The sequence below is a fragment of the Amblyomma maculatum genome, chromosome 5 (assembly GCF_055883805.1).
Source record: "Amblyomma maculatum isolate TAMU_Amacu chromosome 5, ASM5588380v1, whole genome shotgun sequence".
NCBI lineage: Eukaryota > Metazoa > Arthropoda > Arachnida > Ixodida > Ixodidae > Amblyomma > Amblyomma maculatum.
This window is the reverse complement of record NC_139348.1, coordinates 7,744,065-7,758,983: the sequence shown is the minus strand read 5'-3', so window position 1 is coordinate 7,758,983 and position 14,919 is coordinate 7,744,065. Positions and strand designations below refer to the sequence as shown.

The 14,919-nt window shown below is 46.6% G+C and overlaps 1 protein-coding gene across 4 annotated transcripts in view; it reads right to left on the bottom strand.

Moving 5' to 3' along the window:
• LOC146187715 (DNA excision repair protein ERCC-6-like) overlaps positions 1–14,919 on the bottom strand; it is a 374,514-nt gene that overhangs the window by 313,115 nt on the left and 46,480 nt on the right. For all 4 annotated transcript variants that reach the window (XR_014707405.1, XM_084603509.1, XM_084603511.1 and 1 more), the window contains exons 4-6: positions 9,286–9,370; positions 7,040–7,312; positions 1,596–1,710 (exon numbers count right to left, since the gene is read on the bottom strand). Coding sequence is in view for 3 of the 4 variants with exons in the window: in XM_084603509.1 (XP_084459635.1) it covers positions 1,596–1,710; positions 7,040–7,312; positions 9,286–9,370 (473 nt within the window). In the remaining variant the exon portion in view is untranslated. The remainder of the gene's footprint in view (positions 1–1,595; positions 1,711–7,039; positions 7,313–9,285; positions 9,371–14,919) is intronic.

The window sequence follows — 14,919 nt, the reverse complement described above, 5'->3', positions numbered from 1 at the left end:
CAGCAGCATACATCTTCTCAATCTGACGGTTAAGACTTGAGCCCATTCTGTGCTCCCATGACTTTTCTAGGGCAGAACGGCAGGCAAGGTGAACAATTGCTCTTTTAACCAACTTTGAATGTGCACTGTCAAAGGGCAGTAACTGCTTGTTCATTCTGAGGTTGTATGACCAAAATTCTAGATTAATATCCAGAAACTCGATTTGGTTGCCTTTGGGCAATTCATGTGTAAAATTAAGCCCTTTTCCATCACACTTGAAAATATTAAGAATGATACTACCTAAATTAGGCAGACTAGATTTAGAACAGCGGTTTAACATCACGAGATAATTATCAGCGTATCGAAATATCCGCACAATGCGTTGGTCGGAGAGACAACTTTTCAAGCGCTGGTCCAAAGAAGCGAGAAAAATACTACATAAAACTGGTGCCACAGATGATCCAATGCAAATACCACTTTTCTGAATGTAAAACTGCCCTTTGTGGCAAATCGCGGTCGACGCAAGGTAAATTTTCAACAGTTCAAGGAAATGTTCCAAAGACATGCTAACAGCGTTGCGGAAACTGACTTCACCGTATTCTTCTACTTGCTTTGAGTGCTACAAACAAGGTTTCATGCGGAATAGAGTAGCATAGGTCCTCTATGTCTATAGAGAACGCCGTGGTGGCAGAAGTTCTGTCACCTAGAGTGGCAAGAAACTCTTTTGAGCTCTTCACTAAAAACGGGTCCGGTCCCACTACTTCGTTCAGGTGCTTCTTCAGAAAATCCCCTACCATTCACTGCCAACTGTCCTTCTCTGATGCAATGACGCAAAGAGTTTCACAGTTTTAGCCTCGGCGGCTTTTCTTAGTTTTTAGTTCTTTTCAGCTTACGTCTTTTAGTTGCTTTGCATCTTCATATAGTTTTCTACTATTACTGTCGGTTCCGCGTCTCATCCCTTTTGGTTGAGTAAGTTTTGCTAAGTAGACAGCATTTTGTTGATGCCCTCATTCGTGGCAGTGGTAGTATCTTCACTTTCAGAATTATTTTTCTTCTGGTTCCCTGTTATCCTTTTATCAAGGTTCAACGGTGCGTAAGCTTGCATACACAGGTGCAGTTTAGACTGGCGCTCTGGCGGGTTCGCGCATCATGTACACGTATCTGTCAATAGTTATCTGTTATTGATCCCAGCTGTGTCATGTGGTGGTTGTTTTGAGCATATAATAGACATGCTCGAAGCGTTTTTGGAATAAAAGTTGCAGTTCTGCGCTCTATGTGTGTACATGCTTTCTGTCTCTGTCCGTGTTTTTTCGCGCAGTTTAATCATGAACGACAATCACCAACTAGCCCGCCAGAAAACCCTTCTTGGAGAAAGCATGAAAGGAGAAATCACGAAACTTTTCAAGCTGGTTTTTCTCAGCAAAGGAATAGATTGCGATTTTTCAAGATTGTTCAATTATTGTGGAAAAAGGTGTTTGGCAACTGCACCAGTGAAATGAAAACTTGGTCACATTATTCTTATTATTACTGAATACATGGAAGCCTGTACATTTTCCAATTTCTTCACCCCGATAGTATCCTCCACATGTGCTTGAGAGAGCATAAAAACCACCCACTTGATCCTCCTGAGGTAGGCCGTGTAGTTGCCATCATCAGTGAGCTTCCGGGTGGGCCTCTTTCGGGATGAGGACGGCTGGCTCTCCTCCCGGTGGGTCCTCCGGCTTCTAACCTCTGCACAGGGATTGTGCTCCCATTTCTAAATGCTCACAAACTTTACAGGGCACTCCTCATTGTCCGTGTTCTCCTTTTTTCACAAAAGCCTCTCCTTGAGGGAGTTTTATGTAATGCACCCTTTCTCATAGTGTGGGCAATTAGCTAGGACAGTTAATGCTGTGGTGGGTGGGTCTAATGAGTGCATGTCACCACCCAGCTTACGGCATCATGAGAAATCTCTGATGTCGCCTCCAGTGCTCCTTGGCACACTACAAAGCATGTCAAGCCCTACGCCAAATGCGCCACAGGGGTGATTTATCAAATCCCCTTAACCTGTGAAAAGGTATACATAGGGCAAACTGGCCGATGTGTGAACGATAGGGCTGCAGAACATAGGCGTTCTCTGAAAAACAGTCAGAAATTACATCTGCCTGCCCATTGCCAATCGTGCGATCTCAAGACAAATTGTGAACCAAAGTTCGCAGAAATTAAGATTTTAGGCAGGGACACTTGCATTTGAGCTGCTAGAAGCCTCAGTAAAACCTCGTTATTTCAGCCCCCGGTTAATTCGAAAATTATGCCTGTTCACTCCCTCCCTTCAAGAAGGTACAGTCTGTGTCAAAAGTGTAAAGCCCAGGGGATCTGCTTCTGAGCTAATTTAGAACTAGTGGAGTTCCTTTCCATTGGAGAGGGTAGGACAAAAAACCTTTTAGCACCAAGAAATTGGGAACATTGGCCATGGCCCAGAAGCAGATCCCCTGGGCTTTACACTTTTGACACAGACTGTACATAGGTCTATGGCAGCAGACGCTCATTAATTCGGCGCTAAATTGCGTGCGCACCGGTTAATTCGGACTGGAGATGGGTCGAGGCCGCCGCGGAAATTAGTTTTCGGAGCACGCATTGATACGGCCATCGGTCGCTAAGGACCATGTAAGGACCGGAAACCCACTATTTCCCACTACCACTATTTCATCACTATTTCAAAAACGTACGGAAGGTGGCGCTGCTCTACACACACGCACGCACACGTACACACACACACAAGGAGCGCGCATGACGCGCATCGCTATAGCCATCATCTATCCATCCGCAACTCCGCTGCTGTGCCAACGATCTGGCTCATGCTTCACCCTATGGGTCAAGGTGTTATCCAATATTTAAAAAAAAGTATCATAAGGCAAGTGCTGGAGCGCATGCTTCTTTGCATGGAACGAAAGCTGGCATGCGCCATCACGCTTCTGAGTGCCATTATATTCTGGCTCATTGGGTAAAAAATTTTGCGCAAAAAATACAAAGGACAAAGAAGAACACATAAGACGTTTGACAAGCGCTAACTACCAACTCTTTATTCAAGCCAAAGACACAGCTTATATATGAAAAAATCGAGCATGCGCAGAAGGGGGCAGATAAAACAGTAGCAGTCAACACAAAAACATGTCTAGAAAGGCACATTCCGCCGAGTACATGTGTACAGACGTATCGCTAACACAACGATCGGATAGCTTATCGATATGATATGCCTCTAAAAGAAGTCTAGCCTTATAATTCCCACTTCTGCCCAGAATTTTAGCGTTCTTCAGCACTGCTTGCTTTTCGCTATAGTTCTGAAGATACAAAATAACAGGACGGTTTACTCCCGTCCTTCCTAGCCTATGAATTCTTCCAACAGAATGGCATTGCACAGCGAGCTTGTTTTCAAACAGATCGGCGATTACTTTATCTTTAAGCTGGGACACTGTTTCATTTTCATCTTCCGGAATTCCATAAATAACCAAGTTCGAGCGGCAGGTGTAATCTTCTAGGTCAACGAGTTTCTCTGAATGCAGTGTTATGGCAGATTGAACATGATGTAAAGATTGGTCTAGGCTATCAATTTTACATGTGGATGAGCTTATGTAATCCACAGTTTTTTCTATTTCACATAGTTTAACACTGAGGGCAGCTATTGATGCATTGGAAACAGACAACTGCGATTTTAGTTCGTCAATGCCTTTAAGTATTGCAGCCTGTCCCTCTAAAACATTTGCGAAGGTAAGGCCAGAGCTCGGTCCAGGGTTCATCTCAACATCGCCACAGAGCCGTAATTTGCACACATATAGGCAGTCATGCATAATACACAAGCATGTATGTGTAATACACAAGCAGTATGCTCCACATTGATGGCTCTGTGCTCGGTGTGTTGCACATTGTTGAGCAGAATTCAGTTCTAGTCTTAGTTTCAATTCACCTTTACCGCTGCAAGACAGGCCGAAGTCGCATCTACACCTCGTGAGAAATGCAAATCTAGACTTCTCTCCCTGGCATGAAACAATTCAGATGACCACAAAAACTTCTCCAGGTGTCTCTTCTTGTGCTTTTGATAGCACCATGGCACTAAACTTTTTACACTGTGCACCCCACAGCTTAGCTAGGCCAGGGTGTCTAGCAGACCACTATATTCAAAAACCCTCAACTTTTCCAGTTTTCCCCAATTATTTCAGTTCTAATTCCCTGACGAGTGAAGAGGCTCAAAAATGTAGCTGCTGATGATAATGAAAAAGAAAAAAAAAGAAAAGCTATTTATTGATCATATTCAGCAATTTTCAATAGTGAATGGCCGTTAAGAATGTCAAAAGTTTACAGAAAATTAAAAGCACCAGCCTCAAAGCACCCCGCAAACAGCCGAGTCAATCCAATTTAATATGGCTGCGCACACGCGCTTGACATTTTCCAGGGATCACAGCAGCGCCGATCTCTTTCATGCTGGCCAGCGTGGTTATTCCTGCTTTTTGTCGCATACTACTCTACGCAGTGCTTCCGCATATTTTGTTGAGTCACAGGCGCATTGAGTCTTCTATTGTGACAGCTCAGCCATGCGCTGGCGTCAAAGTAGTACAGTTGAACCCGGTTATATCGAACCCGGATATATCGAATTTTGGATATATCGAACTCACGAAATATCCCCTTGAAAATCCCATGTAAAAGTATAGGAAAGCCGCGTCATATATCGAACTCAATTTCACCGGTCGTTCGATATATCGAACTCCGCACCACGCACTGGAAAGTGTGCCTTCACCAAAGACGATTGCATCCCCCTTGGCCGTTTGCCGCGAGACGTTTCCAAGCCACGCGCAGAAGGAATGAGAGGGGACAGTTCGGCGAAGGCTGGTCTGGGCAGCGCCATGCCCATTCCACAAAGGCGCGCGCCTCTGCAGTTATCGTTTCCCCCGCGCCAGCACATGACGTTTGCAGGCCATGTGCGTGGGTGTGCCCATTCTTTTGCCGAGCTATCTCTATCTTTCAGCACGCGCTATGCATGCACCAACCAGCTCAGCCCGTTTTCAGACAGACGTCGGACGCTTTCTCCAGCGTGTGTTGCGAACCCTCTGCGCGAGGCGGCTGACGTGGCTATGGCGCCTGCGGACGTCAAGAAGCGGCAGATCTCTCTTTTTTTTTTTGCGAGCGTCCTTCATTCTTATTGTTATGCTGTACGCGCGGCGTAGCATAAGATATGGCGGCTGCGGACATTAAGAAGCAACAGGTTTTTTTTTGTTTTTTTTTTTGGCGGGAGTCGTTTATCCTTGCATGTGTTGTATGAATCAACGAAAGCACGCGGTGAGCTGCTGCGATCATGACACCCGCCCCAAGCGCGGCGCGATAAATCGAACCAGGCATGTGCAATCAAGCCATCGCGGGCACTCTGCCAAGTTCGCTCCCTGCCACGGCAGGAGCTATCAAAAGATAAACACGCCGCGGCGACGTTATCGCTGCACAGCATCTTGGCATGCGGCCAAGAAATGAGCTGTGGATGAGAGATCGAAACGGAGTGACGCGCCCCATCGACATGCAAGAGAAAACGCTCGCGATTTCGATTTCCGCCGCGCGCGATTTCTGGCGACACAGAAACCTTGTTTTGAGCAGCCGCGGTGGCCACGGTGGCTTGAGTGGCGAGAGGGATGCAGTCCCAACAAGTTTGAAATCTTTCACTCTGTCGCTGCCGCTCGTCACTGAGATCGCTCAATCGCTTGCATGTAAGCGAGCTGGCCTTAACGCGTTTTTTTTTTTTCATTCTCGGGTGCAAAAGTGGAGAGTGGGTTCATTTTGCGAGTGGGTTGATTATGCGACAAATACGGTATCATTTTTTCGCATCGTAAGTGCCGCCCCAGCCGATTTCTGTATATCGAATTATCAATATATCGAACTATTTCCCGATCGCCTTCGAGTTCGATATATCCGGGTTTGACTGTATATCGCAATAGCCTCGCCTTGCGGCGCGACTGCCACCACGCGCTGGTGAGACAGCACAAAAAAATTTAAAAATTTGCACGAATAACATAACATAAAAATGCACTGCAGAATATATCGTGCGATTTTCCCTGACTTGGCAAAACTTTTTATGGTTTCCCTGGCATTTAACTTATTTTTCCTGGTGCATAAAATTTCCCTGCCAATTCCTGGTTTTCCCGGTTGCTAGACACCCAGTAAGCATAAACAGAGGCAGCTGCAACAGCGAACATGAAATGCAATCAGCCACCTTGACTTTGGCTCGCTTTGAATGGCTGCTTAGTCAATGATGACAATGGTTTTGCAATAACATTACGGACAGAGGGAGATGAAAATCAGAAGGGCGAATCAGCAGGTATGTGGTTGGTGCAGGCATTTTTTTTCACAACTTGCTGCTCATGCTCTGTGCATCGCCAGCTGCAACAAGGAAAAAAAGTTTCCAGCTGCTTTTTTTCACGCTCGTTCATGCAGAGAAAAGCATGCTTAACCAGGCTGTGAACGTTCCTGGTGAAGGTTCAAGGCACACAGGACCATGCAATTTTCCAGCCAAATCCTGACTTCCATGTGCACCATTTACACTTCCTGCAGTGGAGGGGAATTTCTCCAAAGAGAGCTTGCCAGAGGAGGGTCATTCATGAATCCAAATCGCCCCTGGAGTGGAGAAGCGGCTGTTTTCTCCACTCCATCAAGTGGAGGTGGAGCGCCAAGTCGAGGCTCACTTGCGAATACAACTGTTATAACGCAAAGCTACAAAAACAACTTTAACCATGAAGATGAAACCTCTTCAACGCATTGTAGACTCATAGAAACAATTGAACATCTAATGCTGGAATGCAGCCGTACCCATCTGGATGTCAATGTGGGCACAGTCACTTTTCCAGAGGGTATAGCGATAACAAAGGAAACATGAACAAATCTGCAGTAAAAAGAATTTGGAAGACTGATAGCAGTAATGTGGGCATCTAAGTCAGAATTCAAAAAAAAAAAGTATTTAAGAAACATAGCAGGTCAATTCCAAAGGGGACGCTCCTAACTTCCATCCATTCAGGGACTAGTGGTTAGAATGCAAAAACAGCCGTACCTTTCTTGGTGGCAGGAAGATCATCCTCGCTGTCAGGGCTGTCTCCCTCAGGTCGGTACTCCTCACCACTCTCTTCTTCCGGCTCACTTGGCTCGGCTCCCTCGTCCACAAGGGGTGTAACTACAAAAGGAGCCCTCCTCCGCTTTGAAGGTGGGGAGGTGGGAGCTCCCTTGGCAACAGTGCCAAATGGGGTCATCTGTCCCGTGCGGATGAGCATCTCTTCCTCTGTCTCCCCCCCTTCCAGGGCCACCCGCCAGGCACCGCCAGGCTTCTCTGTGGAGATGCCGACACACTCATCATTTTGGTCAAATCAATCGACCATTCCAAGGCAATGTCAAGCATACTTCAGCAGAGGTTTTTCTAAGCAATGCAATGCTCATTGCACTATATCAAGGTACAAGCGGTGAAGCAAGTCAAATCCTGAAATATTTCTGAACACGGATGTGTGTGAGGTGGTGCAGTCACCAAGCTCTGGTGAGTCCACACTATGTGTGGAAATGAGACTGCCCACTTGACCGCTTAAAGGGCCATTGTCCAGGGAAGGACCTTTTAAGCGAAGGAGCCCAGTGTTTCGATCGGGTACCGGAGATAGTCTGTGCAAAATACTAGTGACACGCGTGCCGCAAGGCAACGAAAATACAAATCAAAGCTCTCTCATGCTCTCCTTCGGGAAGCCAGTTTTCCCGTTCCCTGCGCTGGCCCGTCGAGTCGCAGCAATGACGTATTTATCGAGAACGACATCCATTGGTCCGTCTCGCTGTCTGAGGATGAAGGATGGGTGTCTACCGCTTGCTGCGCGCTTTTCCCTCACCACGGCCAGACTGAATCCAGCGGCGCGCGCTCCCTTGCCTGTTTTTTTTTTTTGTCGCTTTTTGTTTTGTTTTTTTTTCACGCACACGGAGTGCCACGCCCCACCTCCCGCCAGACGCGGAGGAGGAAGGGGAATTTGTCTTGCGGAGGCTAGACGACGGGGCAGGAGAGTGAAAAACCTTCGCGAGGGAACGGAAGGAGAGATGCACGACAGAATCGGGTGATTGCGGTGGCTGCAACTGCATTATTAGTTACTCTTTTCAAAAACATTTTGCGGCCTTGCGTTCTGGGGGCGAAGTCTCACAGTCACCGGGGAAGAAAATATTTCCGACCGGAGGGTGGACAGTGGGCCTTCAACGGGGCAAGTTGGCATAGGAATACGCAGCCAGCAAGAGCACAGGCACAACAGCAGATAACAAAACACTCCTAGGCAAGTCTTCCACAGTGATTTCAAACTGTCAGACAGCACATGATGATGACATTGCCTTGCTAAGCAACTCGGGAACTGAACTGCAAAGAATTATTGATGACCTAGACAGGAAAAGTAGAAAGGTAGGCTTGAAAATCAATATGCAGAAGACTAAGGTAATGTTCAACAGCCTCGGGAAGGAACAGCACTTTACATTAGGTAGCGAAGTACTGGAAGTAGTAGGCGATTATGTCTACTTAGGACAGGTAGTAACCGCAGATCCGGACCATGAAAAGGAAATAACAAGAAGAATAAGATTGGGATGGAGCGCATTTGGCAAGCACTCGCAGATTATGAGTAGCAGCTTACCGGTATCGCTAAAGAGGAAAGTATACAACAGTTGCATCTTACCTGTACTCACCTATGGGGCTGAAACGTGGAGGCTAACCAAGAGGGTTCTACTTAAGTTGAGGACAACGCAGAGGGCTATGGAACGAAAAATGGTAGGGTTAACGTTAAGAGATAGGAAGCGTGCAGATTGGGTCAGAGAAATAACTCAAGTTACTGACATTCTAGCGGAAATTAAGAAGAAATGGGCATGGGCAGGATATGTAGTGCGAAGAGAGGATAACCGATGGTCACTTAGGGTAACAAACTGGATTTCAAGAGAAGGAAAGCGTAGCAGGGGGCGGCAGAAAGTTAGGCGGGCGGATGAGGTTAAGAAGTTCGCAGGGGTCAAGTGGATGCAGCTAGCACAGAACCGGGTTAAGTGGAGAAATATGGGACAGGCCTTTACCCTGTAGTGGGTATAGCAAGGCTGATGATGATGATGACAGGGATTTTTAAGGTGGTTCTCCGGTGTGCAAACAACTAAGGAGGGGCATTTCTAAGATGCCAAAAATGTCCCCACAACCCTTGGTGAGAAAGTGCCTGTGCACTTCCTTCCAGTAATCAGTGGACTTTCCCAGTTTGCCCAAAAGCAGGCTGGGCAAGTGGTCAGACAATGCAGGAAAGCAGTGATCCTAACCTGAATCATCGCCAGCCTGCTGGGGCCACTGGAGCAGGGCCAGTAGCCGCCTCTCCTCAGCCTCCAGGTTACCCAGCTCCTCCAGCTGAAAGAACACCACCACCCTTTCCTTTTATATTCAACACGGTGAGATTTGCTTACTTCTACCAGTTTCCCACACATGTACACAATGTGCTCTACTCTGACACAATTATTATTACTGCAACTATTTATTATTACTGTAAGCCCATAAAGGATAGGGGACCCAAGCATCACAGGGTGGCGCTGCGGGTGCCAGTGAATAGCGTCCTCTCCGGCCAATGCCATGCGATTGGTCGGGCTGAGTGAATAGCTCGCCTGTAGATTTTAGTGTCTTTGCGGCTTCTGCACGCGGAAGCAACTTGCTTTGCACGCGCTCGCGTTCTTTGTCCCTCGCATTGTTGAAAGCCGCTTGGCGCGCGCGCCCTGTCCGCAGTCTACTCGCTTTGCACGCGCTTGGATTTCTGTGCTGAAAGGAAGCTGTCTTGCGCGTACGCGCTCCTGCTTCTAAACTCACACTTGGACGAAGTGGTGTTTGAAGCGAGTGTGCAACAATGTACATGCTTCGATGTGGTTTTAGGAAAATAGCAGACAGCGGTGGCTATTTTTGCAGCGCAAATGTCAAAAAAGGAGAGCTGTTAGTCAGCCATGTGCCATGTTAGTTAGCCATAAGTTGAGCAGATTGTAAACGACAACCCTGTTATCGTGAGTGCTAAGTGTGTTTCGCGACCACATCGTGTACGATGTGGGATTTGAGGCAAGTATTTCATTTTTATTATACCCATTTTATTAAGGCCCAGATTTGTAAGGTGCATGCAACCATCCGATGAGCTGTTTGATTTAATTTCTGAAGAGCTGGCAGATGTAATCTAGTTGGTGCCTATGAACTTAATGAAAGATACATGGGTTCGTTCACATCTTTGGCGCGCTTCTCGATATATGCAGATAAGTTAATTTTGATGCGATTGTCGTGCAATTGCATACTCAGAACATTTTATATGTAGCTTCCACCTGAATAGAATGTGCATTCACATGTATACAAAGAAACATCAGCCCTTCTGCTGCAAACAAGATAATTTCGTGTTTTATTTTCGTGAATCGCATTCAGCTCCTAATAACTGATCCCGCAATTGATCGAGTAATTTCAATTCCACAGAGTAAATGAGACAGTTCTGGACAATATCTAGAAAAACAAATTTTCGCTGCGTGGTTATTACTTCATTGTTCCTATAGCTTTTATAACTGTTTTATTCAATCACTCGTCCTGCCGTGGTGGCTCACGCGTTAGGGACTGCTGGTCATGGCGACGTGGGTTTGATCCCGGCCGCCACTCGCTGGAGGCGAACTGCAAGGAGGTCTTTAGAAACATACGTGCCCGTTAAATAACCACAGAAGAGAGGGGGGGTGAAATTTTTACAGGTCTCCAATACAGCGCCCCTCGTAGCCTTGTCGCGCTGAGGTGAACGTTAAACGCTACAAAACTAAACAAACATATTCACTCAATTGTATACTTGCTTACAGGTCACTTTTATATCCTGCCATGGAGCTTCAGTGCCTGCTTTCTAAAGAAGAAACAACCTGCGTCTGAGAATGAGTTCGAGGCAGCATCCTTGTTCTCTTTTGTTAGTTTTGCTCCTTAAGTCGTGGGTTCGAAATGAACCAAACGGCCAGTCTCTGTTATGTGACATGTTTCTTTGCAGCTAGCATGGACATGCCCTGAAACGCGCCAGCTTGCGATTTCCCGTGCCAAGTGTACCTGCTAGGCAGGCATTCAGGGGCAAGCTTGCTGTGTACTGTTTCATAAACTCCCACGAAGATGAGTCCTGCACAAGCCAGGCACAATAGTGGAACAAACACAGTGGCACAAATCCGAAGCCCTCTTTAGAGAGCATCTGGGCCTTAATGAAATGGGTATAATAAAAATGAAATACTTGCCTCAAACTACACGTCGAACACGATGTGGTCGCTGACCTGCGACACACACTTAGCCTTCACGATAACAGCGTTGTCTTCTACAATCTGCTCAACAGAGTGCACATGGCTGACTAATAGCTCTCCCTTTTTGACATTTGCGCTGCAAAAATAGCCACAGCTGTCTGCTATTTTCTTAAAATCACCTCGAAGCATGTACATTCCTGCACACTCGCTTCAAACACCCCTTCATCCAAGCGTGAGCTTGAAAAGTAGAAGCAGGGGCGCGCGCGCATGCACAAGACAGCTTTGTTTCAGCGCGGAAATCCAAGCGCGGAAAAACGCGCACGCGCAAGCAGCTTTCAACAACGCGAGCAACAAAGAATGCGAGCGCACACAAGGCGGGTTGCTTCCGCGTGCAGAAGCCGCAAAGACATGAAAGCCTACAGGCGAGCTGTTGTGACAGCCAACAACACAACAATACACTTCCCCACATTTTGACCGTCGCGAAACCACTCCAGCCATGTTTTAAACTAAGCTGTGACACCAGTTAGCACGCCTGCGAAGCCACAGCGGCGGGCCGGCGCGAGCGCTCATAAGGAGAGGTAACGCGAGCGACGCGAGCAGCACACGAAGCCGCCAAAACACGTTCGGTCAAGTGCCGCATCAGCGCCGTGCCCGACCGATGCTTAAAATTTTGCCGCTTGCGGAGGAGCGCGAGCTGCAGTCGCGCAGCCAAACTTGAGGTTGGGTTCCCTATGGAGAACAAACTCACAAAATATGCACACCACTTACAGTCGACAGCCAAAAATTCCAACACCAGATTTTTCGGACATGAGCTCCTGAAACTGTGAATTCGCTGTGGCACCATTGCCCAGCCTCCATGTACACCATTAATCCAGGCTTCAAGGGGGTGGAAAAGGTGATTATATAAAGCAAATATGAAGCCAGATACACTGGGTCCTGTCTGCACATACGGCTCCGCTGTGTTTCCAGGATGCTTCTCTGATGAGACCATGCGGTGAAGCATTCTCAAAACACGGCGGTTCAGCGAACTCTCAGCAGCCGGTTCATCTAGGCTTTATCGAAGACAGCGCATTCATCCGCAAAGTTCAGTAAAGCCACCAAACGACTGTAGCCCCCCATTGTCTGTATAAAGATTGTGCAGCAAGACTATCAAGCACCAGACTGGCCTCCAGCACAGTCACAATCAGAAGTTTATGTAAACTCATTTCCTTCACACAATTTGATTTTTCATATTTTCGCAGTCCCTAGAGAGTCGACTGTACAATACACCTGAACTGACAAAGGGTCCACTTTAGCCACAAAAATGCCCATCCTGAAGGAGCTACCCAGGTCCTGCCAACTCATGACGCCACACCAACCGTGTCACTAGGGTTAGCAACTCTACAATGAAGGAAGTTGGGACTATGCAAAATGAACTTCTTAAAACTGCACTTTGGGTGTCTTTCTTCAAGATGTATTCATAACATTTCTCCATGCACCTGCATCCCTGCTTCTACAAACGCACACCTCTCATCCTTTCACAAACTCTTCATTGCGGAGGCATTGCTGACGGGGATCGAAATAAACTAATTCAACAAGTTTTCACAGGTTTTGACTGCTTGGGGAACCCCACCCACTTCTGCAAGGCAACCGCTCGGTTGCAAACTTTGCTATTGCTGCACAAAGAATGCTGTAAGTTGATCGCCGTCAAGGTTCAGGCCAGTCACCTGACAGCACAGATTCATCCAAAGAAAATCAGCCTGCCCAATACTTCTGCAATGTAGATGTGATTGGGCCTCATATTCAGACCTCAATCCAAGACAGTCGTGACTTGGGCAAGTGGAGACTCGGGAATTCCCATAGAAACGAGGGTTAGTCCAGCAAAATCCACAATGGTTGGCAACCAAACGTGTCACCTGATGGAGGCATGCTCCATTTCTCACTCGCAAAGCCAGTGAATTTAGATTTTTTGGGCCTGTCTCATTAAAAGGAGCGGAGATAGGTCACAATTTCCAGCAGTCGTCGTGAGTACGAGCAGCATCTGCACAAGCAGAAGAAAGTGGCCAAACATTGAAATTCAGTCTTCTTTCTTTCAACAGTGAAAGTGGAGCTATTGGCCTGACAGAAGCAATTTCAGCAGAGCGCACAAAATAGATCACACTGCAGTTCCAGACAGTACAAATGTGCACAAAATAGATACAATTCATAGATTCATACAATTTGCATATTGAATGACCAAATTCTCTTCCAAAGTTGTCCCATCATCCATTTCAGTACTTCATGTGCCTCTCCCCATTCTTTAGAGCAGAAAATCCAGTCTTTTAATCATGTATGACGATCGTCACAATGACAGCCCACAGCAACGGTCAGTTATGACCAGCCCCTATTGGCCACGAGGATTCTGGAGTCCATTTTCTCAGCGATAAATGCTTCTTCCACAGCCAGAAAGAGCTGGGAACAGCAATGGCATGAAGTCCTTTAAGGGGGGACACTGGTCTTAGAGCTATTTTCATTATTTTAAAGCCAATCCTGATAAAATCATACCCTCTTGTTCAGATTTTTATGCTGATTTCAAAAATGTAACTTGTTTTTCTCTATGTCAGTTAATTCCCGAGATAATAATATTAATTATTCATTTAATTAGTACTTCCGCGCAAAAAAAACGCCTCTATAAAACATCATTTTTAATGCATGGCGGTACAGTACAATGACCAAAGAGTGCAATGATCAAAGCAGTTTTTCCATTTTACCCTTATTAGCAATTTTGCTGCACTTTGAAAGTTGTCCTTCAAGACGTGCCTATCATGCTTCAATTAACTTGGCAAAATAAAAAATTTTTGAAGCTTGAATAAAGAATTCTGTTTCGATCATTGCATTCACTGCACCTTCAGCTTTATGTAGAAAAAGGAATTACATCTCTATCTGTCCTAGATGCAGAGATATCGACGAACTAAACCAGCCAAGTGTCCAAAATTTGAGTTTTGAGAAAATGGGAAAAAACAAACTAGGCACAATTTATTCAAAATTTCGAAAAGATATATGCATATTTACACTTGCAGACAGCTAATATGCACCAGGCATGTAATCTGACTGCTTGGGCTGACTAGAATGCCGCTTTTTCAGTGCCCGATGCATGTTTTCCGCAGAGGCACGCTTGCGTACTGATTCGGCTGTTCGGCGCCTGTCCTTCTCAGCCATCCTCCTGATATTCTGGACGCCAGGGTTCATATTTAGCTCACTCAGTATTTTTGAGCATGCTTGTAGGTTTCCTGCATTGAAGCGGACAACAGCCTCTGCAACAGCTGCTTGAACGGAGAACAGTGACGCATGGCGCTCCTTTGGTGCGAGTGACCATATTAGGGAGTGCAAGCTTTCATTACTGTTCTGGGTTTTTCCCTGCTGGCACCGCTCCAGCAGCTTTGGGTCTGCCAAACGCTCATAAATAGGCAAAAGTGCTTTGCACACATGTGGTGGCAAACTGTATCTGTGCTTGGGAGCAGGCTCTCCCTTGGCTGCAGCAGCATTCTGGCGGCACCACGAGTTTGCGCCTGTCGGGCAGAGGGTGTGATTTGACACGGTATCATTGGAGGTTACGTGATGATAGGTAGCCATCACTGCCTTATGCATTGCCCCAACATCTCCAGCATGGGACTTCAGGGCCCAGCTGTAATACGATGTCAACTTGGTGACAAGGTCGCC